Source organism: Cnephaeus nilssonii (genome assembly GCF_951640355.1).
Source record: "Cnephaeus nilssonii genome assembly, chromosome: 15".
In the NCBI taxonomy this organism is placed as follows: domain Eukaryota; kingdom Metazoa; phylum Chordata; class Mammalia; order Chiroptera; family Vespertilionidae; genus Cnephaeus; species Cnephaeus nilssonii.
Window position 1 is genome coordinate 19,528,101 of NC_137086.1, and position 26,577 is coordinate 19,554,677.

Sequence of the window (26,577 nt, forward strand, 5' to 3'; positions counted from 1 at the left end):
GCCAGACATTTATTTTCTCATGGTCATTTCCTAGTGGCAGACTTTTACTTTCACATTCTGTAAGTCAGAGCTAACAGTTTATAATCATCTAAAATTCATTGTTACAGTTTTCACAAGACAAACAATTTAATTCAAATTATCCAAAAATTTACTATCACCAATCATTAATAAACTAAACAACTGTAATAGTTATGTCTAAAAGATTATAATATACTGGTTTTGATGATTCCTGAGGAAAAAGAGGGCAGGTATCTAGATTTTAGCAGAAGTAGGATCGCTACTCTTTCCCATCTTATGCCATATTCTAGGTAAAAAAACAAAATTACAAAAAAGATGCTCTAGATTCTAGCAAGAGCTCCTTTCTATGAAGGGTAATTCTAGAAAGAGGAAGGGGACATCTAGTGGAGGCATGCAGCAAAAGGAAATAAGAAGGAATGATAAAAAAAATGACGTTTATGTATTAATTAGCCTTAATGTTATCAGATTCTTTTTTTAAGGAAAGACTAACAACAACACAAGATCAGGAATTAGAAGACCTCACTTCTGTTCTTTGTGAAATGTAGTATGGTACACAAAATTCCAAGTCATCGGAATTCTCAAGCTGGCTCCTAGTTCATTTCCCAATTTCAATACTTTCAATTGTTTTCCAACTGAAAATTTCTATAATAATATAACATTGGAAATTACAGCCCAGCTCATAGTAGATTTTACTGGAATGGAGAGTTTCAACAATAACAACAGAAAGGAGTCAGGTATGAATTAAGTAAATGGGAGAGAGAAAACAATGTGATCAGATGCTTCTATCTTGGGTATCTTGAACTCTAGACATCATATACAGCAGATATGTTTGCCCTCCTTCCCTTTCAATAAACTTTATTTATAGAATTTTTATAAGAACTATATATATAAAGAAAAAGCTACACAGTGTCGTGGCTTACAAGCATGTCTTTAGAGTCACAGAGTTCCAATTTTTATTGTACTATTTATTAGCTGTGTGACCTTTGACAAACTACTTCCTTTCTCTAAGCCAGCTTCCTCATTGGAAAATGTAGATAACAGCTACTTCAAGGGGTTGTTTTAAGAATTAAATATCATATTCAAATGCTTATAATTGGGTATGCACATAATAAGCACTACATAAACAGTACCTAGTATCATCATTCTAAAGTAGCTAATATTGAGAGAAAAAAATTGAAAACTAACTGGGAATCCAAGCTCTAATCACATAGGTTTATTCTTAAGAATAAATTTATAGAATGGCAAGCACTTCTAAGGACCCACGTGTAAATTAATAGATGATTTATGATTAGTTTTCTGGTTTAAATGCAAAACTTACAAAATTCATAAACATTTTAATAATATACATAACTATGTATTAACTGTTAGAATATTCTAAATGTACAGAAATGCACAGAGAACAACCTAACATTGCTATATTCACCATCTAGCTCAGAAAAGCAACCCTATATAATAAAGAGGTAATATGCAAATGGTTGTTCACCAGGAGGGCAGGGCAGCAAGCTACAAGTGGGGGAGAGCTACAGGAGGTTGGAGCTTTGAGCTACGTGCAGCAGAGAGCTACAGCGGTGGTGGGCGGGGCGGCCAGCTGAGGCAAGCGGCAGCGAGCTACTCGCACACAGATTCATGGGCAGGGCTACTAGTATTTTATAATACTGCAGATTAAAAAACAAAACACTATAGGTAGAACTGATCTCCTGGATTATGTAAAATTGTACCATTTTACATTCCCACCAGCAAAGTATAAGGGTTCCAATTTCTCCACATCCTCACCAACACTTATTTCCCTTTCTTTAAAAAATAAATTATAGCCATCTTAGTGAATGTGAACTGGTACTTCATAATAGTTTTGTTTTGCATTTCACTAATGAATAATCTTGTTAAGCATATTTTCAAGTGCTTATTGCTATTGCATATCTTCTTTGGATAAATTCCTATTGAAATCCTTTGCCCGTTTTAAAGTTGGGATGTCTCTTTATAAGAGTTCTTTATAAAAAAAACTGAATACTAGATCTTTATTAGATATATAATTTGTAAACACTTTTTCCCATTTTGTGTGCTATCTTTTCACTCTTGATGGTGTCCTTTGAAGTACAAACATTTTTAAGTCCAAATTACTTATTTTTTCTCGTGCAGCTCATGGGTTTGGTGTCAAAACCTAAGAATCCTTTGCCAAGGCCAAGATCATGAAGACTTAGCCATGCTTACTTCCAAGAGTTTTATAATTTTAGCTTCTATTTTAGGACTTTAATCTGTTCTGAGGTTATGTTTGTATATGGTGTAAGGTAGACTTCAACCTCATCTTTTGTGCTCCTCATAACTTTAAAGTATCATTTTTTGAACAGAAGTTTTAAACTTTCTTTAAAATATATATTTTTTTTATTGATTTCAGAAAGGGAGAGAGATAGAAACATCAATGATGAGAGAGAATCATTGATTGGCTGCCTCCTGCATGCCCCCTACTGGGAATCCAACCCACAACCTGGGCATGTGCCCCTGACTGGAATCAAACCTGGGACCCTTCAGTACCCAAGCCAATGCTCTATCCACTGAGCCAAACTGGCTAGGGCAGAAGTTGTTGTTTTTTTTAAATTTTTTATAAGTCTTTATTGTTTAGAGTATTACATGAGTCTCCTCCCCCCCCCCACCCCCGACATCTCACCCCCCTCCCCTTACTGTCTGTGTCCATTGGTTTTGCTCATATGCATGCACACAAGTCCTTTGGTTGCTTTCTTGCCCCCTCACTCCCTCACCTTCCCTCATAGGTTGGGCAGTCTGTTCAATGTTTCTATGTCTCTGGTTCTATTTTTGTTCTATTGTTGTTCATTATATTCCACAAATGAGTGTGATCATGTGATATTTACCTTTCTCTGACTGGCTTATTTCGCTTAGCATAATGCTCTCTAGTTCCATCCATGCTGTTGCAAATGGTAAGAATTCCTTCCTTTTTATAGCAGCGTAAAATTCCATTGTGTAGATGTACCACAGTTTTCTAATCCACTCATCTGCTGATGGGCACTTAGGCTGTTTCCAAATCTTAGCTATGGTGAATTGTGCTGCTATGAACATAGGGGTGCATATATCCTTTCTGATTGGTGTTTATGTTTTCTTGGGATACATTCCTAGAAGTGGGATTACTGGGTCAAATGGGAGTTCCATTTTTAACTTTTTGAGGAAACTCCATACTGTTCTCCACAGTGGCTGCACCAGTCTGCATTCCCACCAGGAGTGCAGGAGGGTTCCTTTTTCTCCGCATCCTCTCCAGCACTTGTCCGTTTGTTGATTTGTTGATGATAGCCATTCTGACAGATGTGAGATGGTACCTCATTGTTGTTTTGATTTGCATCACTCGGATGATTAGTGACTTTGAGCATGTTTTCATATGTCTCTTGGCCTTCTGTATGTCCTCTTTCGAAAAGTGTCTATTTAGATCCTTTGCCCATTTTTTGATTGGATCATTTATCTTCCTTTTGCTAAGTTGTATAAGTTCTCTGTAAATTTTGGAGATTAAACCCTTATTGGAGATAACACTGGCAAATAGGTTCTCCCATGCAGTGGGTTTTGTTGATGGTTTCTTTTGCTGTGCAGAAGCTTTTTATTTTGATGTTGTCCCATTTGTTTATTTTCTTAGTTTTCATTGCCCTTGGAGCTGTATTAGTAAAGATATTGCTTCGACATATGTCTGATATTTTGCTGCCTATGGAGTCTTCTAAGATTTTTATGGTTTCTCGTCTTAAAGTCCTTTATCCACTTTGAATTTATTTTTGTGTATGGTGTAAGTTGGTGTTCTAAACTTTTAATCTCTTCTTTAATGGTTTTCACTTTCTATGTGCTAAGAAACCCTTCCAATCTCAATGTCATAAATATGTTCTATATTTTCTTCTGAACTTCTAAAGTTTTGTTTTTCATTTTTAGATTTTAAATCTATTGATAGCTTTTTGTGTATGATATGAACTAAGAATTTTTTCTCTCCATATAGATAACTATAATTCTTCCCCTCCCCCCACCCCGCCCCATTTGTTCATTTTAACCTATAGGCAGTATTTCTATTTTTTTTTTTTGGTGATTCTCCTAAATGTTTTCAATATAAAATTGTTGTATTGTCAATCATCGAATGAGATACAAGATGCCTTAATGAGCCAATTAATTAGGAGTCATTTATTGTGCGCGGCCCAGAGGGAGGTGTCTTTTCCAAATCTCTGAGCAACCCATACAGGAAGTTTTTCCGCATTTATACGTTTCGAGCCTCTTTGTTTGCAGATATTACAAAGGGCTCGGTGTGAGTTATTGTTACAGACAGTTGCAACCTTGAATACATAATGAGTTTATACTTGGCATAATTATTATCAGTATTAGTCTATTAGATTGGATGGCTAGCTTGCAAGGTCAGATAGTTAAGTTTATCTTTTTCTATTATTGGAACTAAAAAAAAGTCATTTTACAGAATAACAGACTGTCTTAAAGTGACAGTTTATAATGACAGAGTTTACAGGACTAGGGACTATCTAACAATAGTAGAGAGTTTCAAACAGTTTTTTATACAAGATGGAGGTTACTATGCTTCAAAATATAGTTTATCTTTAATTTTTCTAAGTTTCAAAGAGAATTTAAAGTTGTTCAATTTTTCTATCTTTCTAAATACAAGCCCACTTTACACACTGTATAATTTATTACTGGTGCTTAGAAGTTTAGTTTAACCTTTCCTTTTAAACACACACACACACACACACACAAAAGTTCGGTTTTTAAAATATTCAAAAGTTTATCAAAATTACCAACACATTTCTCAACTTTAGTTCTTGTATTCTTTGACTTCCCTAAGTACAACTTTTCTTCTTGCTGAAGAACATCATTCAATACTTCTTATAATGAGGGCCTATGGGTAGGAAACTCTCTTGGTCAATGTATGTCTGTTTTTACTTTTATTTTATTATTCTTTAAAATTCTTTATTGTTTAAAGTATTGCATGAGTCTCCTATTTTCCCTCATTGACCTCTCCCTCGAGTCTGTTTTTATTTGTTTCTCACTTTTTCCCCCTCTGAATTACTTGTTAAATTGAGGTATAAAGTCCACAGTTTGATGAATTTTTATGTTTATGCAATTATCTGTATAATCACCACTCAGATAAAGAAAACTTATCTACAACAACCACTATTCCCAAAGATCTGTTTACATATTTAAAAGAACTTCCTACAAATGCAATTATAGTATTTTGAGTCTTATTTCACGCAACACTGTTGCCTTTAAAAAAAACACAGTAGTTCATTCTTTTATTATTACCCTATAGCAGGGGTCCTCAAACTTTTTAAACAGGGGGCCAGTTCACTGTCCCTCAGACCGTTGGAGGGCCGGACTATAGTTTAAAAAAAAAACTATGAACAAATTCCTATGCACACTGCTAAGTCGGCTGCTAAGCAGGACAGGCAGCGGCGGCAAAAACACCCGGCGGGCCGGATAAATGTCCTCGGTGGGCCGCATGTGGCCCGCGGGCCGTAGTTTGAGGACCCCTGCCCTATAGCATTTCACTGTGTGAGTATATCACAGATTATCCATTATGAATAAACTTGTAACAAACATTGTTGAACATTCTTTTCTTTTTGTATACACCCAGGAGTGAAACTGCTGGACCATAGAGTACATTGTATTCTTAGCTTTAGTAGATAGATATGTTAAACAGTTTTCCAAAGTAGCTGCAGCAATTTACACCCCCTCCACCAGCAATGTAGAGTTCCAACTGTTCCATGGTTTTAAATCGCATTTCCTTGATAATAATGATGTTCAGCACCGTTTGTTCTTTTAGGAAGTACTTGTTCAGGTCTTTTGTCAGGTCTTTTATCTATTTTTGCAAAAACCTAAGTTGCCTGTCTTTTAGTTATTGATTTGTAGGAGTGCTTTACATACTCTGGATCCAAGTCCTTCATTGGTTATAGATATTACAAATATTGTCTCCCAGTCTATAGCTTGCCTTTTCACTCTTTTAATTTTGTCTATTGATGAACAGGTATTCTTACATTTAATGTAGTCTAGTTTATCAATCTTTTCTTTTATGGTTAGTGTTTTTATGTCCTGTTTAAAAAATCTTTGCCTATTCCAAGGTCATAAAAATCTCATTTGCTTTTGCAAATGAGATTTTAATCTTTGTGCTATTTTACTATTTTAATCTTTGTGCTCACTCTTTTTTAAATTTTATTTTTCAATTATAGTTTACATTCAATATTATTTTGTATTAATTTCAGGTATATAGCATAGTGGTTAGACAATCATATACTTTACAAACTGGTCTCCCCAATATTTCAAATAACCACTTGACACCAAACATAGTTACATACTAACTCTTGAATAAAAGTTTAGTTGGGCAGAAAACACTATTTTCCCTTAGTAACTATTTTGAAGATATCACACACTGATTGCTAGCCTCTTGTTAAAACCTCCTGTCATTCTCACTGTAGTTTCCACTTTGTCTTTCATAGTTCATAACATATTCTATTGTTTCACTACAGTGTTTTTGACTGTGGTTTTTAAAAAATTTATCCAGTCCAATATTTGGAATTCATTTTTAATCTGAAAACTTGTGTCTTCATTTCCGGAAAATTTTCAGTTTTTATCTCTTCAAATATTGCTCCTCTATCAGTCTTTGCCTGAAACACCTATTAGATGTATATTGAACCCTTTCAATGTAGCCTTTATTACTCTTAACTGGCCTTTTATATTCTTATCTTGGTCTCTGTGTGTCACATTCTTAGTGAATTCCTCAATTCATCTTCTAATTCACTAATTTCATCCTTGAACTAGGTCTGGTAAATGTTATACTACATAATGAGTTTTTATTACACTGCCTGTATATTTAATTCCCAATATCTTTTCATACCTACTTGTTGTTTCCTTCTGCCTGTTTTGTTTCACAATGTCTTTCTTATAAATGGATCATATGCTTTTATTTATCTAGTTGAACATCTTAAACTTCCTTTAAATTCTTTGTAATCTATTGTACAAAATTAAATTAATCTGGAATGAATTCATTTTGTAATTGTTGGTTTAGTTAGACATCATTCCAAGCATTCGACTTTGTCTTGTAGTTCAGAATTTTGTATTATGGACTTCTTAGGGGGAAGGCTTTAAATTTTTGGTTTCCTTTTTTTCTCTCCCATTCCTATATGATCACTCATTCAAACCAGAATCTGCTCTTAAAATGACTTTTCAGTCTCAGGCTCTGTAATCATATTGGCTTAATATTATGGGATACTCTGTTAGGTTTTAAAGTACATTTGTTATAAAGCAGTGTTTTTGTATCCTCACCTCAGGTCCACAACTTTCTATAAATCCTTATAAGCATCAGGTTGGCAGATTTCCCCATTATCCTATTACAATCAGGGCCTCAAAGCAAGAAGCCTTGCCCACTTCCATGGAACACATTTAGTCCTTCTTCTTCTTCTTCTTTTTTTTTTTAAAATATATTTTATTGATTTTTTACAGAGAGGAAGGGAGAGGGACAGAGAGTTAGAAACATCGATGAGAGAGAAACATCGATCAGCTGCCTCCTGCACACCCCCTACTGGGGATGTGCCCGCAACCAAGGTACATGCCCTCGACCGGAATCGAACCTGGGACCTTTCAGTCCGCAGACCGACGCTCTATCCACTGAGCCAAACTGGTTTTGGCAGTCCTTATTATTCTTAAGAGCTCAACATCCCGCTATCAGAGCTTACTACCTTGAATGTCTATTCCATTTCTAATCTTGTTTTTGCCTAAACATTTTGAATTTTTTGTTTCATAACCCCGTGTTATAATAAAAGGTATAGATTTTAAAATGAGAACAAAGCAAGAGCTAGAAATCTCAGAATGAATATCAATGCTAACTTACTAGGACTAACATGTATTTCAGCATTTGAAATATCCAAGGAGAGAGTAACCATTTTTCTAACCCCATGATATCTGAATCACTTCACCACTCCTACTCTAAATAATAATGTGTGGTTGTCATATACTGAATAGCTTCCTGTGTGGAGATGGTTAGCTAAATATTTTAGGTAGGTTATTTTATTTAATTGTCACAAAAATCCAGAGTTCTATTATTATCCTTGCTTTACAAATACAGATACAGAGGTTTAGAGATGTGAAATAAATTGCCCATGGTTACATAAAACTAATAAGTAGCAGAGTTTAGATGGAACATAAAATAGTTTGGTCTCACACCCAAATTCTATGGCCTCTTCACTGATAGGGCCTTCATCAACTTTTCTTATCCTTGCTATGTAAAGATAGACAATTGAGTGTCAGCTGTAAATGCCTCCCCTCTATGGGATCTGCGTTTTTTTAATGAACAAGAGACTACTTTTTCTGGGTTCCATAAGAGAAACAAATGTTAACAATGACCCTCTGAAGGGGCAATAAAGCAGAGAAGACAGCAGTTAAAATCTATGACCCTAGCTGGAAACAATAATTAAGATTCCAATTTCAATGCAAAGAAGGGCTTTTATGCAGTTTTGTTTTGGTGTATAATTAAAGTACTTACCTCTGCTAAGTCTTCAAAGCAGCTTCCTACTAGTGGATGGGGACTGCCTTCATCTGTCATTTCTACAGTATCTTCTATATGGCCCAGTAACTTTACACTAAGTTCATGTATATCTACTATACGACTAAATATATTTTCTACATCCTGTTGGGAAGAAAAACACACTCAGTTAGGTTGTATAATAAAAAACAAGTTTTGAGTCAATAAATCATTTTAAAATCACAAAATTTAACATGGTATATACAGTGAGAAATTTTAACAACTTACAAATTTAAGTAAAAGACAATGCAAGAATTCCTTTTGTAATAATGTATAATTTGCAAATGCATTTCATTTCTCTAGGTCAGTGGTTCTCAAACATTTTGGTCTCTGGATACATTTAAACTCTTAAAAATTATTAAATACTCCAAAGGGCCTTTGTTTATAATTATACCTATTAATATTTACTATATTAGAAAACCACAGAAATCTAAAAACATTTATTTAAAAATAACAATAAATAGCATTTTAATGAAAAGTAACTATAATTTTCCAATACAAACAAAAACTTTACCTAAGAAGAGTGGCATTGTTTTATATTTTTGCATATCTCTAACATCTAGCTTAATAGATGATGACTGAATTTACATATATATATTTCCACATTCAATCTGTTGTGGTATACTGTTTTGTTCAAAGCATATGGAGAATATCTTGCTTTACACAGATATTTAGTTGGAAAAATGGAGTATTTTAATAGTTTATTCAAATAATTATGGATATCCTTTTCTTTTTCTGTATAGTTTCTTTATTGAGATGTAAGTTATATACCATAAAATTCACCCTTTTAAAAGGGTACTTCAACAGTCTTCATATATTCACAGAGCTGTTCAATCATCCCCATTACCAATTCCACAACATCTTCATCACCCCCAAAAGAAAGCTTGTATCCACTAGCAGCACTCTCCATGCTTTTCTTCCTCCCAATTAACGGCAATCCTAATCTACTTTCTATCTCTATGGATTTGCCTGTTCTGGACATTTCATATGAATGGAATAAATATCATTTTATGATATTACACAAAATTCAATAAATAGTAGTTTCTTAAAGTTAGTTTCGATGTGGAATCTGAAACCGTATCAATTCTATATTGATACATTAAAATCCATTGGCCTATTTTGAACTCTGAATGGATCTTTTATTTATTTTTTATTTTAAAAATATATTTTATTGATTTTTCACAGAGAGAAAGGGAGAGGGATAGAGAGTTAGAAACATTGATGAGAGAGAAACATCGATCAGCTGCCTCATGCACACCCCCTACTGGGGATATGCCCGCAACCAAGGTACATGCCCTTGACCGGAATCGAACCTGGGACCCTTCAGTCCACAGGCCGATGCTCTATCCACTGAGCCAAACTGGTTAGGGCATGAATGGATCTTTTACCCATGTGTGATTCTGTAGCATTATGAATTTGGTCACTTGGAAAATATGAGTCCATTGAGTTCTGCAGATCTTCCAAACGTTAACACATTTAACACATTTTCACTATACAATATTAAAAGACTAAATCCACTAGCATTATCACAGATCATGGGAGTGGATACAAATTTCCCAAACCTCTAATTAGCTTAAATTTCAAATTTTATCACTGTCAACAAACAGTGCCAGTTATTTTTCTTGAAGTAACAGGTATGCTTTATTCATTTTTTTCTCCCCACTTGATTCATTTTTGAAAAATGTCTGCCAGATATGCATCTGAATAACCATAGTTTGTCAATCATTCTTTCAGATAAAAGTTGTGTTTCATGAAAAAGGCAGCTAATTCCGTTTGCAACTCAAACAGTGCTTTTTCCTCAAGACAACCACCATACTTTGGTACATAGCAGAAGTGCTTTATTCCAGCTTCCTATCTGCCTCAGCTCTTCTCTAACTTGGGCTTGCTTGAGGCATGCCAGGCTCTTGTTCTACTGGTAATGACAGAGAATCTATGAATCCATATAGCACCCCTTTACTTCACTTGTCATTCTACACTTCTATTATCTCATATTATGAATAGATAAGCATACAAGAATACTCAATATAACACTTTGTAACTTCCATAAGATTTTCTGTAGGTTAAATTCCTGGGTAAAGACTTTTGTTACCAGGTTTGTATTTAAATGTCTATGCATATTTTCTTTAAGAGTCCACTAGTTTACCTTTCCATCAGTAGTGTATGGGAGTAACAGTTTTGCCAAACTCTTACAACACTGAATATTGCCAATCTTAACTTTCAGAAAAATGCTTAGATAATTGAAAAACAAGTACTAATTTGCATTTATCCAATTACTGTTTTTTTTATATTTGATTAACTTCATCAATGACTATACATTTTTGTCAAATCAACTTTGAGGCATGATACATATCCAGTAAGATATACCTATTTAAATTTACTTTCTGATGAGATTTTGTTATTCACTCTATAATCAAGAAGTTTCCTTGTGCCCCACCCCCTTTAATCACTACTACTCCCCCAGGAAACCAGTGATCTGCTTTCTGTCACTATAGACAGTTGGAAAGTAAATTTAAATAGGTATATCTTACTGGATATGTATCATGCTTCAAAGTTGATTTGACAAAAAAGTATCCTGTCTGCCCTGGATGGCCGGCCTGAGCGCCCGGGAGGCTTGGGTTGCCCAGCAGGCCACAGAGAGAGAGGCCTGCAAATGGTCCTCAGCCCCTCACCCCACGGGGGCGTGGCTGGCCTGCAAACTGCCCCAGCCCCTCACCCAGGCCGGCACCGTCCCCAGTGGGGACCCCCACCACAATGGGGGTGTGGCCAGCCTGCAAACCACCACAGGCCCCTCGCCCAGGCCACCCCATCCCCCAAGGGAACCCCCACCCTGATCCGGGACATCCTTCAGGGCAAACCAGCCGGCCCCCACCGGTGCACCAGGCCTCTATCTATACTAATAAAAGGGTAATATGCTAATTAGACTGGGAGACCTTCCGGACGTTCTTCTGGACAAAGCCATGGTGGCAGGGCTGAGGTAGAGGCGGTTAGGGGCCAAGAGGGGAGGGCAGTTGTGGGTGATCAGGCCAGCGGGGGGGGGGGGGGGGGGGGGGACAGTTGGGGGCAAGCAGGTCGGCGGGGGGGAGGGGGGAGGCAGTTGGGGGTGAGCAGGCTGGCAGGGGGCAGTTGGGGGCAAGCAGGCCGGCAGGCAGAGTGGTTAGGAGCAATCAGGTAGGCAGGCAGGTGAGCGGTTAGGAGCCAGCAGTCCCGGATTGTGAGAGGGATGTCCGACTGCTGGTTTAGGCCCGATCCCACAGGGACATCCCCTGATCGGCTGACACTGGCTCTCTGACATCTCCCAAGGGGTCCCGGAGTGCAAGAGGGCACTCTGCAAAGTTGCTGTCCTACAAGGTGTGGAATGCAAATGCAAGTGTGCAGTAAACCAGAATCAGGGCGACAGTGCCCCTGCAAACAACATAACCCACAGCTGAAGGTGGAATCGCACAGCCCTTGAGGAATCGGGTTCCCTCTTCTCTGGTTTCGGGGTGCGTCACCCAAGAACTGCCACTGCCAAGTCACTGCAGCTCGGCAGCTCCAGCATTGAGCGTCTGCCCCCTGGTGGTCAGTGAGCATCATAGTGACTGCTCAGACAGAGGAAGGGACAATTAGCATATCAGCCTTTTATATATATAGATTATGATAATTACCACATGGTATTGCAATTTAATTTTAAGTTTATATTCTCTGTCTTGACTAGATTAAACTTGAGGAAAGAATTTTTTCCTTATCTTTGAATCCTCATTGCTAAGTATGGCACTTAATATATGCAGCACTGATAAAGTGCCGGTTGAATGACTCAAATGAGTTAAATTAAACAAAACAAAACAAAACATCTGCTTAAATAAGAGGTGTTTTCTTTGGAGTACATTAAAGATTCATTTGCAGGTATATAATCAGTCTAGTTTTCAATTTATAATGTTAAATTTACTGACATGGTTGTAGCAACTTTGTGATCAGTCACTATGAATTAAATCCCACAACTTAAAAATGTTTGACAAGTTAGCAATCATGAACTATAAAAATTCAAATTTCATTGGTCATGTAAAATTAACAACACATGCAATGATATACATGTACATAATGATACTTACATTAGCTGAAAACAATTTTGAATTGGAGACAAAGGGCTCTCTAAAAACTTTTATAATTAAGTTCAGTTCCCTTATGTATTGCCGAATTTCTGCCATAAATGCCTTTACCAAATCATAGTAAGTCTGCTCCCCTGAGGTGGAAGGCTCTTCATCAGTTAAAGATAATATATTTATATCTTCCACATCTTGATGAAACATATCCATCAACACCTACATAGTCGAAGAGATTTTAAAAAGCATAATAAAATATGAATCTATAGTCAAATTTAAAGTTAAGCAGTCTAAACAATTTCTTAATGACAGTTCTTAAATGACAAAAAGCAAATATAATTATCTTTTCTTGGATATACTGCCACCACCCCAACTCAGTTTCTCTAAAACAGAATTTAACATCTGGTATCAAACTGACTCCCCCAAGTTCTCTATCAATACTAGTTTCTGTCTGTCTGTCTCTCTTGTTAACTTATTATTTTTAATTTGTTCTCAAATCCTATCTTGGAATTCTCTCTTAGTTTTCTTGTTTCATACACTTGCCATCACCACTTCATTTCAGGGCCTCACCACCTCATTTTTATTCTTTAATATACTTTTATTGATTTCAGAGAGGTAGGGAGGGAGAGAGAGAAACATCAATGATGAGAGAGAACCACTGATTGGCTGCCTCCTGCATGCCCCCTACCAGGGATCGAGCCCGCAACCCGGGCATATGCCCTCAACCAGAATAGAACCCGGGACACTTCAGTCCACAGGCTGACACTCTATCCACTGAGCCAAACTGGCTAGGGCTCACCACCTCATATTCAAATAATTCTTATAGCCTTCTTTGCCTACATTTGTTGGATATTGATCAAAATAAGTCCTGTTTTTTCTAAGAAGTCTACTATTATAACTCTTGCTGAACCTCATCTTTCCCCTTCCGTAAACTTCTATATCATTATCCCCATAACACAATAAAATAATATCTTCTCTTGGATGACTTTCTGCTTGTTTCACAAAAATAAGTATCGACTCTGAAACCTTGTTTTATACTTCTCTTGCATCTCCTCCCTGTGTGAGCACATAGTATATACTCAAAAATATTTATATTATTCATTTAAAAGTACCAAATATTTTATGTTAATTGAAAAGTAAATACTTTAAAACCAAATATTTATTCATTTAAAAATAAAAAAACCCTTTGAAATCCTTTATCAGATCAGGTGATTTTTACTCTATACATTCACATTCTAAAAGAACAAATAAACACTAAAACATAAGTAAGTGGATTTAGTAATCAGAAATAATATTCCAAGTCAATAACAATATAGTGAGAAAAAATGGAATGAAATGCTTCATCAGAAAATATTTTCTTTTCCACAGTCATTTTTGTAAAATGAAAATTCTGAGGTAATATAGTGCAATGACTAAGAACTTTAGAGTCAGATCTGGAGTTCAAGTCTAGGCTTTGAAACTTCTTGGAATATTCTGGACCAAATTCTTTATGAACGTTAGTTTCCCTTTTATACAATGTATATAAGAGCATCTATTGTAAATAGTATCATAAGGACCAAATGAGATGAATCACATATATGCTTAACTTTAAAAAATGTTTGCTCTTATTAAAGTAAAATCATACAAGTAGTATCTAAAGAAAGCTAGGTATTAAAATAAAACTCTCAAGGGTTTAGTATTTTCACAAATCTTCTAATCCAAATAAAATTTTAAGATATCATTAATAAGAGATTATTATTAACTCTACTTGAAGCAACACATAAAAGAAAAACTGTATGACATGTTTAAACACATTTTAATACTATATGTAATACTCTATTTTCTTAAAGTGATATCTTCTGTACTTGCCATTAGATTACTGTAAATATACCTTAACACATGATATACAATTTTATTCTGTCTGAATAGCATTAAGTCACATAAATATTTAAGAACAAAACAGAGAAGATCAGTATCCTACCTTATCAGCACACATTGCTACTTTTATATCTTGTTTTGTAATTTCATAATGCTGTATATTTCGTACATAATTCCCCACCAGCTTTAAAATGTCTGCAGAAATGTATTCTAATACTGCTACTATGTAAACAGAAACCTGGTGGTCAATTTTATAACCTAGGACCTCCTGAAAAATTAAAAGAAAAGCATGTTTAAAAATCATATGCTATAACTTTGATACTGATTTAAAACATGCATACAATTTAGCTTACCTTTTAGTAAGGCCTGTGATTATCAACATTTAATTTTAAGTGGCTCATCTATGAATAATATATTAATTACTACTTGAAAATGTGAGCTAAGAAAAGATAAGACCAAATAACTTACCATCATGTAAAATGCTTAAGAAGTACAGATTACTAAATAGATAATCCATAATCTAAGAAGGGAAGCCCAAATTTGGGGAAATGGGATATGCTCGTTGTAACCTAAATCCAAATACCTGGAATTAACTATGACAAAAGAGGTTTTTTCCCTCTATATAGAACAAGAGTTAATATATTACTGGTATATGTGAATGAATATCTATTAGCCTTATACCTCTAATCTTTCCAAAGGAACCTGGGCTTTCCAAAACCCTGGTATCTGAACTGTTTACATGGAAAACAGTTCATGCTATGTCCTACTGAACAATACTGGTTACTAACAGCATGTTAAATAGTCCTATTATTAGACCTCAAAGAGAGCATGGGCTTTATGGAGTTTACCAGTTTCTATAGGAACACAAATTATATTTTCTAAACAATCCAATTAAGAGGGGAAAAGCCAACTTTGAAATAAGTTTATTTATGAGTTGGGGACAGGATATGCAAAAACTATTCAATAGTTATAGTGACAAGGACATATTAATAAGTTGAAAGATCCATTATTAGACCATAAAACTTAAAATTTAGGATTATTAATACAGCATACACATATCTCGACTTGTTAATTCTCTTAGAATGTAATTCAACATATGCATGATAAAAATCATGAAAAGAGAATTACAAAGTAGGCAATTACTACTAGTTTAGTAATTTTATATAACTTGCACTTATTTCCTCAGACCATTTAGTAAGACATAGGCAGATAATTCTATTGAAACAACGTGAGTATAAAATATAACCTTTTGACGCTCTTAAACATCATCTAAGTGTTTAGCTTTAAATCCTAGACAGATCAAATAGACCTGGATTTCCTAACTCCGTTACTTATAGCCCTGTGAAGTTGGACTATAAGTTACTTAATCACTTTCTGCCTCAATTACCTCATCTACAAACTGGGGATAATGATAATAACTTAGCACACTAATAAAACTTAGATCATGCATGCAAGCATTAACATTTTGCTTGTATTATAGTATGCACAAAATTATTAATATCAAAGTGTTATGAAGGTTTTAATTCTTATAATACCTATATTTTTGATGTAAGAGTTAATCAATAGTTTGTTCACTGTATTAAAATAGAAATAGCATTATTAAGAGTTTGCTTCAGTTCCTCTTTCTATTAGCTCTGGTGAGATTCAGCTGATGGAGTGATTTAAACAAGTAGGACTGGATGACCAGGTGATCTTTAGGGAATGTTTGTTCAAAGGGTACACACACAGCCCACAGAGGTCCCTACCATCCAACGATGTGAAGGACTAGGACCTGAAGGATTTATAGGGACATTCAGGTCAAATCAACAAGAAATAAGTTTTATAAATTCTCTTTGAGGTTCTACTGATTTCTGAGATGAACAAAATCCAGTTACAACTTTCTTAGTTCTTTCAATTTGCTTGACTATTACTGTTGAAATTACTTTAAATCATGTTGCCCAACTTATACATTTCTATTATCATATCATCCCTCCCCATGACATGAATTCCTGGAGAAATTTAAATGAAAAAGAATTACTTTTTTACTTTTCAGTTGACTCTATTACCCATAAAATATATTATTCTTAGTGTTTGAAAAGTAGGGGTTTTATTTTGCTTTTAAAAGGCAAAAAAAAAAGAGGCAGTATTTCAGCTTTACCTTTAATAAAGGATGAATTTTTTCTACTGGGAGAGATAAAGGGTTTCTTCGCTTCCTCTTTTCAATAGCTGACTGGGCATCAGCTATTGCCCACTTATCAATTGGATGAGGAAAACTTTTTTGAACACGTTCCTTGGAAAATAGGAAAATAACAACTAAGCAACAAATATATTAAATAGTGCTCTTCACTTACAATTTACTTTTAAAAATCCAAGAATACCAAAAGTATTTTCACATGTGGTATACTTCTTATACTACAAACATACTTGAACTATAGCTGTCAACGTATTAGTTTCTTAATTAGGCAATGAGGCATGTTTAATTCCTTGTATTATGGGCGAAAATCACATTCTGAATTTCAATTTCACTATGATAAAGCTAATAACAAGAATGAGTAGAAGCCATTTTAAACATTATTTACATAAAAATTCATGGAACAAGATTTAAGCTCAATAAGTAAATATCTAAAATCTAATTCTCATTCATTGTCCATACTTTCAATACCAATTACAAGCTCATTTTACACTTGAAACCTCTAAGAATTCTTTTCAATATCCATCATGCAAAGGTATTTGCCTTCAAACCTATTTACAAATCATAGAAATCAAGGGTTTATATTAGTAACAGAAATTTTAGTACACTGTAGCTCATCATTAGAGTTTGAATCCTCCATAGGTTATTACTTTTTAACAAAATACTTCAATTTAATTTCCAGCACTTATTGCATTAGAATTTCCTTTGAAAGTGAAAGAACTCATGTTAATGTAAAAGCTGAATCTCCCTGCTTTAATAAACTAATGTAATTTACTTTAAACAAAAAATACTGTCATCCTCTCAAGTTTTTAAAATCACCTTTCAGGATACCATAATTAAAACCAGTAGAGGTCGCTATTACATAACTTTAACATGGATTTTTAATTAGTATTTAGTAGTACTACTAGATAAAATTAAACATCACTCCTTATTATAAATCTAAATAAGAAGTTTTTTCAGTTGTTATTAAAATGGAAAGTAAAAAATAGATTTCCATACGATGTGGGGTTGGGGGACAGGCAGGTTATTCTAGGATATGTTAAGAATAAATTTATAAATTAAGAATAGTTTAACTCTTTCAAGTTTAATAAACTTTCTCACTGTCTATATTCAAAGCTAAATCAGCTGCCAAATATAAGAAGTGATCATTTTAATTCTAATTAATGGAATTAGAAATGTGTTGAAAGAAATTATTGTAGTTAAAAATGGAACTTACATACTTTTTCAAATGTCTAATTGAAAAGCTTTTTGCCAGAATAGTTTATCCTCGTATAACACAGGCAAACATAAAAATCATCAAGTCAACACTATAGACTTGCTATTCCAATAGAACAACTTTACTATGATTCCCAATTAAAATTTTCACATCAATGGTTTTAGTCCATGGTTAATTCAATGGGTATAACCATGGTACAAACCTTATAATAGTATGACCCTGTGGCTTGTTAACTTTTTTTTTAAACCTCAACTCATAGGAAGAAATAAATTTTTTAATACATTTTATATTATATCCTTACCCATCACACACACACTAAACTGGAACAAAGTTTCATAAAATAAAACTTGTCATTATATGCAATGAACTAATATTTTCTATTCATTAAAAAAAATGGGCAATGCCCTAAGTGATTTTATGACCTAGAGTCTAAAAAGCACTCGTATACAGTGGTGATAGAAGCAGTAGATGAAAACAGAAGGTGAACTCAGTCTGACCATTCTAAAGATACTCGACATGTATCTTTGAAAAAAACACACATGGTGGCATTACAGAGGAAAATTGTAGCCAGGAATTTGGGTGGAAGAAAAAGAAAATAGAACAGTAATCCCTTTCCATCTCAATTTTATCTACCTAATTCCAAGTGTACATGTTGTTTTTAAGAAAGAAGGGGAGGAAACCAAGATGGTGGCATAAGGTATACACCTGTACATGCTGCCTCTCACAACCACACCAAAACTACAACTAAAAGACAAAACGACCATCACCCAGAACCACAGGAAAGCTGGCTGAGTGGAAGTTCTACAACTAGAAGGAAAGAAAAAAGCGCATTGAGACTGTGTAGGAGGTGCAGAGCCACGGAAAAGCAGAGGTACGGAGGCACGCGCCGAGAGGGCTGGCAACTGAGGACGTGGTTGTCTTTTTCAAGCGGGAGGGAGACACAAGCTCCCAACGGCTCTAAACTCCAATTTCCAGTGAGACTCTGGGGACCCAGACTCCTACAGGGAGAAACTGGACTATCTGGCATCGGGTCGGAAAGTGAGGGTGGCTTTCTCAGAGGTGCGCACAGGAATCATTGTTTAATGCACTGGGGCGCGGGACTCAGGGACGCGGAAACACAGCTGACTGGCAGCCATCGCTGCTTGCCACGCCCTAGTGATTCCCTGAGACCCCGCCCCGCCCAATTTACAAACCCACCCAAACTGTGTGCAATGGCTTTTGCATATGAATGGCCTGCCCTATCGCAGCTTAACCTAACAAACTGCAGCTGGGTCAGCTCTAAAACTTCCAAACCCCAAGCAAAGAGGAGAAATCTGCAGATCTTGCTGTAGCTCCTGCTGGGTGGCCTCAGACAGTAGCTGACTTGCACCTCCTTGAAGATCCAGGAGCCAGTGTACCTAGTGGTCAGTGTGAGACGACAGCAGATTTCAGCTCTTCACATCCATAAGCGACACACTCAAGAGGCAGACTCAGTGAGCACCAAAGCCCCACTGAAGCAAGTTCTGCCCCATAAGGGTGTCTCCAGCACAGCAGTTCTTCCATTAGAGACACAGCTGATCCTCACAGCCAATTGGCCTGAAGGTCAATTCCTCCCAGTGTACCAACAGCAATCAAAGCTTAACTACAACAAGACTGTGCACCCAGCCCACAAAGGGGTGCACCAAGAGTGTCCACCTCTGGTGATTGGGGAGGCTGAGCCACTGGGCCCTATAGGTCACCTACCACACAAAGCTACTCCATCAACACCGGGTAGCAGCCAAAATGCAGAGACAAAGAAACATGTCACGAATGAAAGAAATGGAGGAAAGCAAACTACTGGATATAGAGTTCAAAACCACAGTTATAAGGTTACTCAAGTATCTTCTAGAAACTGTCGAGAAACTTGGTGAGACCTCTGAGGAACTTAGTGAGACCTTCAAGGATCTTAATGAGAGTGCCAAAAAAATGGAAAAGGACCAGTCAGAAATTAAGTATACACTGTCTGAAATAAAGAATAATATACAGAAACCCAACAGTAGACTAGAGGACCCCAAGAATCAAACCAAAGATTTGAAATATGAGGAAGCAAAAAACACCCAACCAGAAAAACAAAAAGAAAAAAGAATCCAAAAATATGAAGATAGTGTAAGGAGCCTCTGGGACAACTTCAAGCGTACCAACATCCGACTTATGGGGGTGCCAGAAGAGAGAGAGCAAAATATTGAAAACCTATCTGAAGAAATAATGACAAAAACTTTCCCTACCTGATGAAAGAAATAGACTTACAAGTCCAGGAAGCGCAGAGAACCCCAAACAAAAGGAATCCAAAGAGGACCACACCAAGACACATCATAATTAAAATGCCAAGGGCAAAAGACAAAGAGAGAATCTTGAAAGCAGCAAGAGAAAAACAGTTAGTTACCTACAAGGAAATACCCATATGATTGTCAGCTGATTTCTCAACAGAAACTATGCAGGCCAGACAGGAGTGGCAAGAAATATTCAAATGATGAACAGCAAGAACCTACAACCAAGATTACTCTACCCACCAAAGCTATCATTCAGAATTGAAGGTCAGATAAAGAGCTTCACAGACAAGAAAAAGCTAAAGGAGTTCATCACCACCAAACCAGGATTATATGAAATGCTGAAGGGTATTATTTAAGAAGAGGAAGAAGAAGAAAAAGGTAAAGATAAAAATTATGAACAACAAATACTTGTCTATCAACAAGTGAATCTAAAAATCAAGTGGATAAAAAATCTGATGAACAGAATAAACTGGTAAATATAATAAAATCAAGGGCATAGAAGGGGAGTGGGCTGACAATTCTCGGGGGGAAGGGGGCGTGAGGGGTGCGGGAAGAGATTGGACAAAAATCTTACACCTATGGATGAGGACAGTGGTGGGGGGTAAGGGCATGGGGGGGGGGGAATCAGGTGGAGGGGAGCTATGGGGGGAAAAAAGAGGAACATCTGTAATAATATGAACAATAAAGATTTATTTTAAAAAAAGAAAGACAGAAGGGGAAAGAAAATCAGGAAAGACAAAAAAGAATGCAGAAACTGGCCGGCGTAACTCAGTAGGTTGGGCTTTGTCCTGTTCACCAGGAGGTTGCAGGTTGTGTGCTTGATTCCCTGGTAGGGGGCATGCAGGAGGCAGTCAATCATGTAATCTCACATGGATGTTTATTTCTTTCTCTAAAAATCAATAAACTATTCTTTAAAAATAAAAAAAGAATGTAAGAAAGAAGAAATAACAATGATCAACACATTTTAAATTTACTTAGTGTATACTGGAATAAATTATACAACTATATACTTAGGTAACACCAAGGGTCAGAATGTATGGGAAAAAACTGGTAAGGTCAAAAAAGGTGCCATGAATGTGGAAAGGCCAAGTTGAAAGAATTACTTTATCTCTTGTAGTGACAAGTTTAATTACAATTTTAGAACAAAATAAAATTACTTTTCACAGTATTTTAATATTTTTTAAAATAAAGAAGCCCAAGGAGGAATAATCAATGAAAGATTCATGAATTAGAATTATATTACTCTGCTACTTTCAAGATTAATAATTTTGTTTGTTAGAAATGAGGAACTCCATCTTGATTAATAACTAGTGGCTTTGAGAAAATAAATAAGACACAGAGGTAGGTTTGAAATACAGTTGTCTCTTATTAGTAGAACCATGTCTTTTGCTTTACTTAATAAAGGGGTCTAAACAGATAATCTTAAACATCAATTTCAAGATAAATATTCTAGGACATATCAAAACTGTCCATGTAAATATTCAGACCACAGGTATTTTTAAAATCTAATAGTATTAAAGGCTTAGAATGTGTGAGAGATTTTTTTGTCTAGAGAGGTAGAAAATATGGAGAATTTATTTAGGAAATCTAAATATTAATGGAAAACATTAGAAAATTACAAGGATTCTTTAGGATTCAAAGGCAAAGAAAAAAGTTAAAGAAAAAATGAATGGAAAAGGGAAGCAAACTTTTAAAGTTTAAGGATATGACTCATGGGGGGTGGGGAAATATAGTCAAAGATAAGGAATCCAAGAAACCCTGAGTTAAATGAAAAAAAAAAAAAGTGTCAGTGACTAAGAAATGAAAGTTGGTTAAATACAAGACACATAGGGAAACAGGGAAGACATTACAAATAAAAATCAGTCTAGACAACCAGAGAGAAATAATGAACATGTACCATTATGAAAGAATAAGATCTAAGAAATAATATAAATAAAATACTTTACCAGGGACACATCACATAAGAAATAATACTAGTTTTTGCTTCTATTTTAATAAGATTAAGTATAAAAAATGAGGAGAGGAAGAACAAACCAGATTTGAGCAACTTTTATACACAATCTTTTAAAACAAATTATTTTGAAAAGACAGGGACAAATAATATATACCCCTCCTCTGCATTCCCCCAGAATTTGTATATACTTCCTATTGATCTAGAACACTGCCTAATTGACAATAGATACTCAGCTAATAGCATGGATTAGTGAATATTGGCTACATCAATGAAATAAAATCCCATTCATCTGGACTATAATTTTTCAATTTGTAATGATCTGCAGTATAAATTATCAATACATTTTAATTAGTAAAACTAAAGATATGTATGTAATCCATCAATTTTCAAGTACTTTTAAGTACCTAGTTTCCTAAAACTATAGGGCAACTAAAAATCATTTTTAGTTTGTGATTAAAACAAATTCCCTAGGGGCCGAATATTAAGCAAGAACTGTTACCCCACTTTGAATTATACTTATTCTTCAAAGTAATCAAAATGTATTCTTTAGAAAGATAAAAAAATGCATATATTCCACTAACTCAGACTGATCTATTTTTTTAGTACATTTTTATATGGCCCTCAATTTTTTAAAAACTTCGATGAATTCTCTCTTACCCCAAAATTTATTTGAAAGTCTTGCTAAATTCACAGCCCTTATTATTTTAAAAGCTCCACAAATATATTTTTAAAAATCTGAAAATGTATTAAAGAAATTAAGAGTCCTGGCCAGGTGACTAAGTTGGCTGGAGCATCATCCTGTACACCAAAAGGTTGCAGGTTCGATCCCTGTTTGTGGCACATATGGGAGGCAACTGATAAATGTTTCTCTCTCACATCATTGTTTCACTCTCTCAAATCAATGAACATATCCTCAAGTGAGGATATTAAAAAAAGAAAAAGAAATAAAGAATCCTAATAAACGAAGAAAATGAAAAATTACTTACTGATAGAAGAATCTAAGATACAATTACGTTCATCTAAATATCTCCATATTCTTATCTAAATATCCTGCCAGGAATGGTAGATGAAGATGACTCTCGATGGGAAAAGACCCAGATTTCCATCTTAAAAAAAAAAAATCTATTCTACCATTCGGAGGTGAATAGTCTAATATATAAAACTAGAGGCCCGCTGCACGAAATTCATGCACGGGGGGGGGGGGGGGGCGGGGGGAGTGTCCCTCCGCCCAGCCTGCACCCTCTCCGATCTGGGACCCTTCTCACAATCCAGGACTGCTGGCTCCTAACCACTCGCCTGCCTGCCTACCTGCCTGCCCCCTAACTGCTCCCCTGCTGGCATGATCGCCCCCAACTGCCCTCCCCTGCTGGCCCAATCGCCCCCAACTGCCTTCCCTTGCGGGGCTGAGGAGACTGGGGGACTGAGGCTGGATGAGGCTGGATGCTGCGGGGACTGGGTCAGGCAGGGCTGAGGGGACTGGGCGCTGCCATCTTGTGAGGGCATGGCGATCAATTAGCATATTCCCTGTTTATTGACTGTGGTTGCCGCCATCTTGTGAGGGCATGATGGTCAATTAGCATAATCCCTCTTTATTGGATAGGATAAGGAGAGCCTGGCTAGTGTGGCTCAGTAGTTGAGCCTCGACCCATGAACCAAGAGGTCACAGGTTTGATTCCTGATTAGGGCACATGCCTGGGTTGCAGGCTCGATCCCCAGTAGGGGACGTGCAGGAGGCAGCTAATTAGTGTTTCTCTTTCATCAAAGTTTCTATCTCTCTATTCCTCTCCCTTCCTCTCTCTCTTAAAAAAAAAAAATCAATAAAAATTTTAAAAAATAAAATAAGGAGAATAACTACTACTCCACAGGGTTGTTGTAAGGACATAAAAAATATATATGGCAGTACTTTGAAATTACAAAGCCTATTACATAACTGACTGCTATTTCTATTACTGTTATATTCTCTTTCAAAAATTCATTCCCAACCCCAAAGCCAGCTCACTGGAATATCACATGGCTACATCTATCTTAAGGGCCCAGATTAAGTGCTTAAAAATAATAAGATAGGATGTAAGGTAAATATCTTTGATATCTCAGAAATTTTCTGAGTACTAAAAAACTATAAAATATCCTTTTTTATTTAGTCTTAAGTACATATTTATTAAATTTGTGCAAGTGAAAGACTGAGAGACTCATTAGTATTTCCGAGAATTCATGATCTCCTTCAATACTAGAAAAGTATTGAATTAGTTTGTATATTAATTAAAAGGAGGAAATTAAATAAACATAGGTATAGTACAATATATCTGGAAAGAGCTTTTTGAGTTACCAAACTAGCAAAGTCCTGGGATGTACCAACATTGGAATGGTAACCAAGACAAGACCTTTAATTCCATTTTAATACATTAGGCATAGGGTTACATGCTGCATTTTATAAACACTGTGGGAGAACCCAACTAGAATCCAAAAGAGCAAATGAAATTGTTAATGAGGAGAGTCAGGTAAACAGTTCTATTCACGATCTACTCTGAAGACCACTGTAATCAGTGCCTAAAAGAAATTTTGAATAAAAGTTATTTGACCTTATAATTCAAAGAGAAAATGGGATAAAATGTATGAAATCTACTTTGAATTACTTAAGTAATCAAAGTAAATTACTATTCCATAGTACACAATCTTTTCTACATTCACAACCTCTGTAATTCAATGTTCCTCAATATCTCTCTACTCAACTGAAATCTGGATCTTCCCTGAAGACGTAAGAGTAGGAACTGCCCTTATCTCAAAACCCACATGAAGGTGAATTTTGCATCTTTTCCACTCTGCAAGCTGCTTCTGGAACATCACTCTTTCCCACTCTCATGTAAAGTCCTGCATCATCTTGTGGGACTTTATTGTTTACATTAAGGATACATAAAGTACCATGGCCTCTCAATTCATCACCTCTAGTCCAGCCACCACCACATGGCCACATCCTGTTTTGTAACAATGTTACTAAAGAAACCTTAAATTCCAACAACTGTCTCTGATCCTCATCTATTCTTCTCTGTCTCTCACTCAGGTATTCCAGTGTTCTCAGTTCTCTGACCTTATTAGGAAATCCAATACCTTGTTCCCTCCAAGTTTTTCCAATCTGCCTGCTCTCTCCCACCTGGCAGAATAGTTTAGTGGTAATGTATGCCCCCAAAACTTAGACTTTCTGAGTTACAGTCTTGGCTTCATTACATATTAGCTGTGACCTTGGGCAACTTATTTACCCTTTCTGCTTCAGTTTCCACATTTATTCTTTCAATACATATTTCCTGAGTACCTTCTCAGTGCCATTTCTAGGTGGTAGGAATCTGGCAGTGAACAAGAAGAAAAAAAAAAAATCCCTGGAGTTTACATTCTAATAAGGGAAAAAGTAGTATCATCTTCATGGGGTTATTAAAAACTTTAAATGAAATATAAAACATAAAAGTGTTTAGACCAGTGCATAATACTGTAGCAAGTACTCAAACATCAGCTATTATATTTCACTTTTTTCCTTATCCAATTTAGATTCTCTGATGTTCTTTTCAGTAGTTTCTCATTGGATATGCCTCAACCCTCAGGGAAACAGAGCAGGACCTGGGGAAGACAGATATCTCTCCTCCCCAGCCACTGTGTGCCTTAAGTCATTATTATATTCTACTAGATGTCCGGTGTACAAGTCGTGCACGGGGGAGGGGAGGGGTCCCTCAGCCCGGCCTGCACCCTCTTCAATCCAGGACCCATCAGGCATCCCTCTTGCAATCCGGGATCTTTGGCTCCTAACCGCTCCCCTGTCTGCTGGCCTGATCCCCCTAACTGCTCTCCCCTGCTGGCCTGATCCCCCTAACTGCTCTTCCCTGCCGGCCTGATCCCCCTAACTGCTCTCCCCTGGTGGCCTGATCACACCTAACCACCTCTGCCTCGGCCCCGCCACCATGGCTTTGTCTGGAAGGACATCTGGAAGACGTACGGTCTAATTAGCATATTACCCTTTTATTAGTATAGATGTGCATTATGTCCTGAAAAGGGCAATAAAGCACTGCTATTACCAGTCCTCACAACTCCTTTGCCCTACTGTTCTTGTACTGTATATCCATGGTGAAATACCATTTAACCCAACTATTTTTTGTGTGTGTCCACACTTGAGTACTACAAAAGAAATGTCAAAAAGATTTGTACAACTATACATTTGAGGTCATTAACGTCATAGGATCCATCATTGCCATAAGCTACTTTTATTTTTCCAGCTCTATCTCCCATTTTCAGTACTTCAAACCTTATTTCTTTCCTCTCAAACTTTTGACTCCTTCAGTTTAGATGCCTCTCCTTCTGAGATGCTAACCTTAAGCTCCAAAGCCTATACTTTTAGTTTGCTCCTTTTAAAATTTCCCACATCCCATTTACCCATAGTATATATCACATTATGTTATTATCC

At 36.1% G+C, this 26,577-nt stretch overlaps 1 protein-coding gene across 4 annotated transcripts in view; it reads right to left on the reverse strand.

The window, feature by feature from the left end:
* The window catches only part of SOS1 (SOS Ras/Rac guanine nucleotide exchange factor 1), a 111,610-nt gene that overhangs the window by 54,615 nt on the left and 30,418 nt on the right, over positions 1 to 26,577 (reverse strand). For all 4 annotated transcript variants that reach the window (XM_079792256.1, XM_079792254.1, XM_079792253.1 and 1 more), the window contains 4 exons: positions 16,643 to 16,774; positions 14,609 to 14,773; positions 12,658 to 12,867; positions 8,531 to 8,674 (listed from right to left, as the gene is read on the reverse strand). In XM_079792256.1, the coding sequence (XP_079648382.1) occupies positions 8,531 to 8,674; positions 12,658 to 12,867; positions 14,609 to 14,773; positions 16,643 to 16,774 (651 nt within the window). The remainder of the gene's footprint in view (positions 1 to 8,530; positions 8,675 to 12,657; positions 12,868 to 14,608; positions 14,774 to 16,642; positions 16,775 to 26,577) is intronic.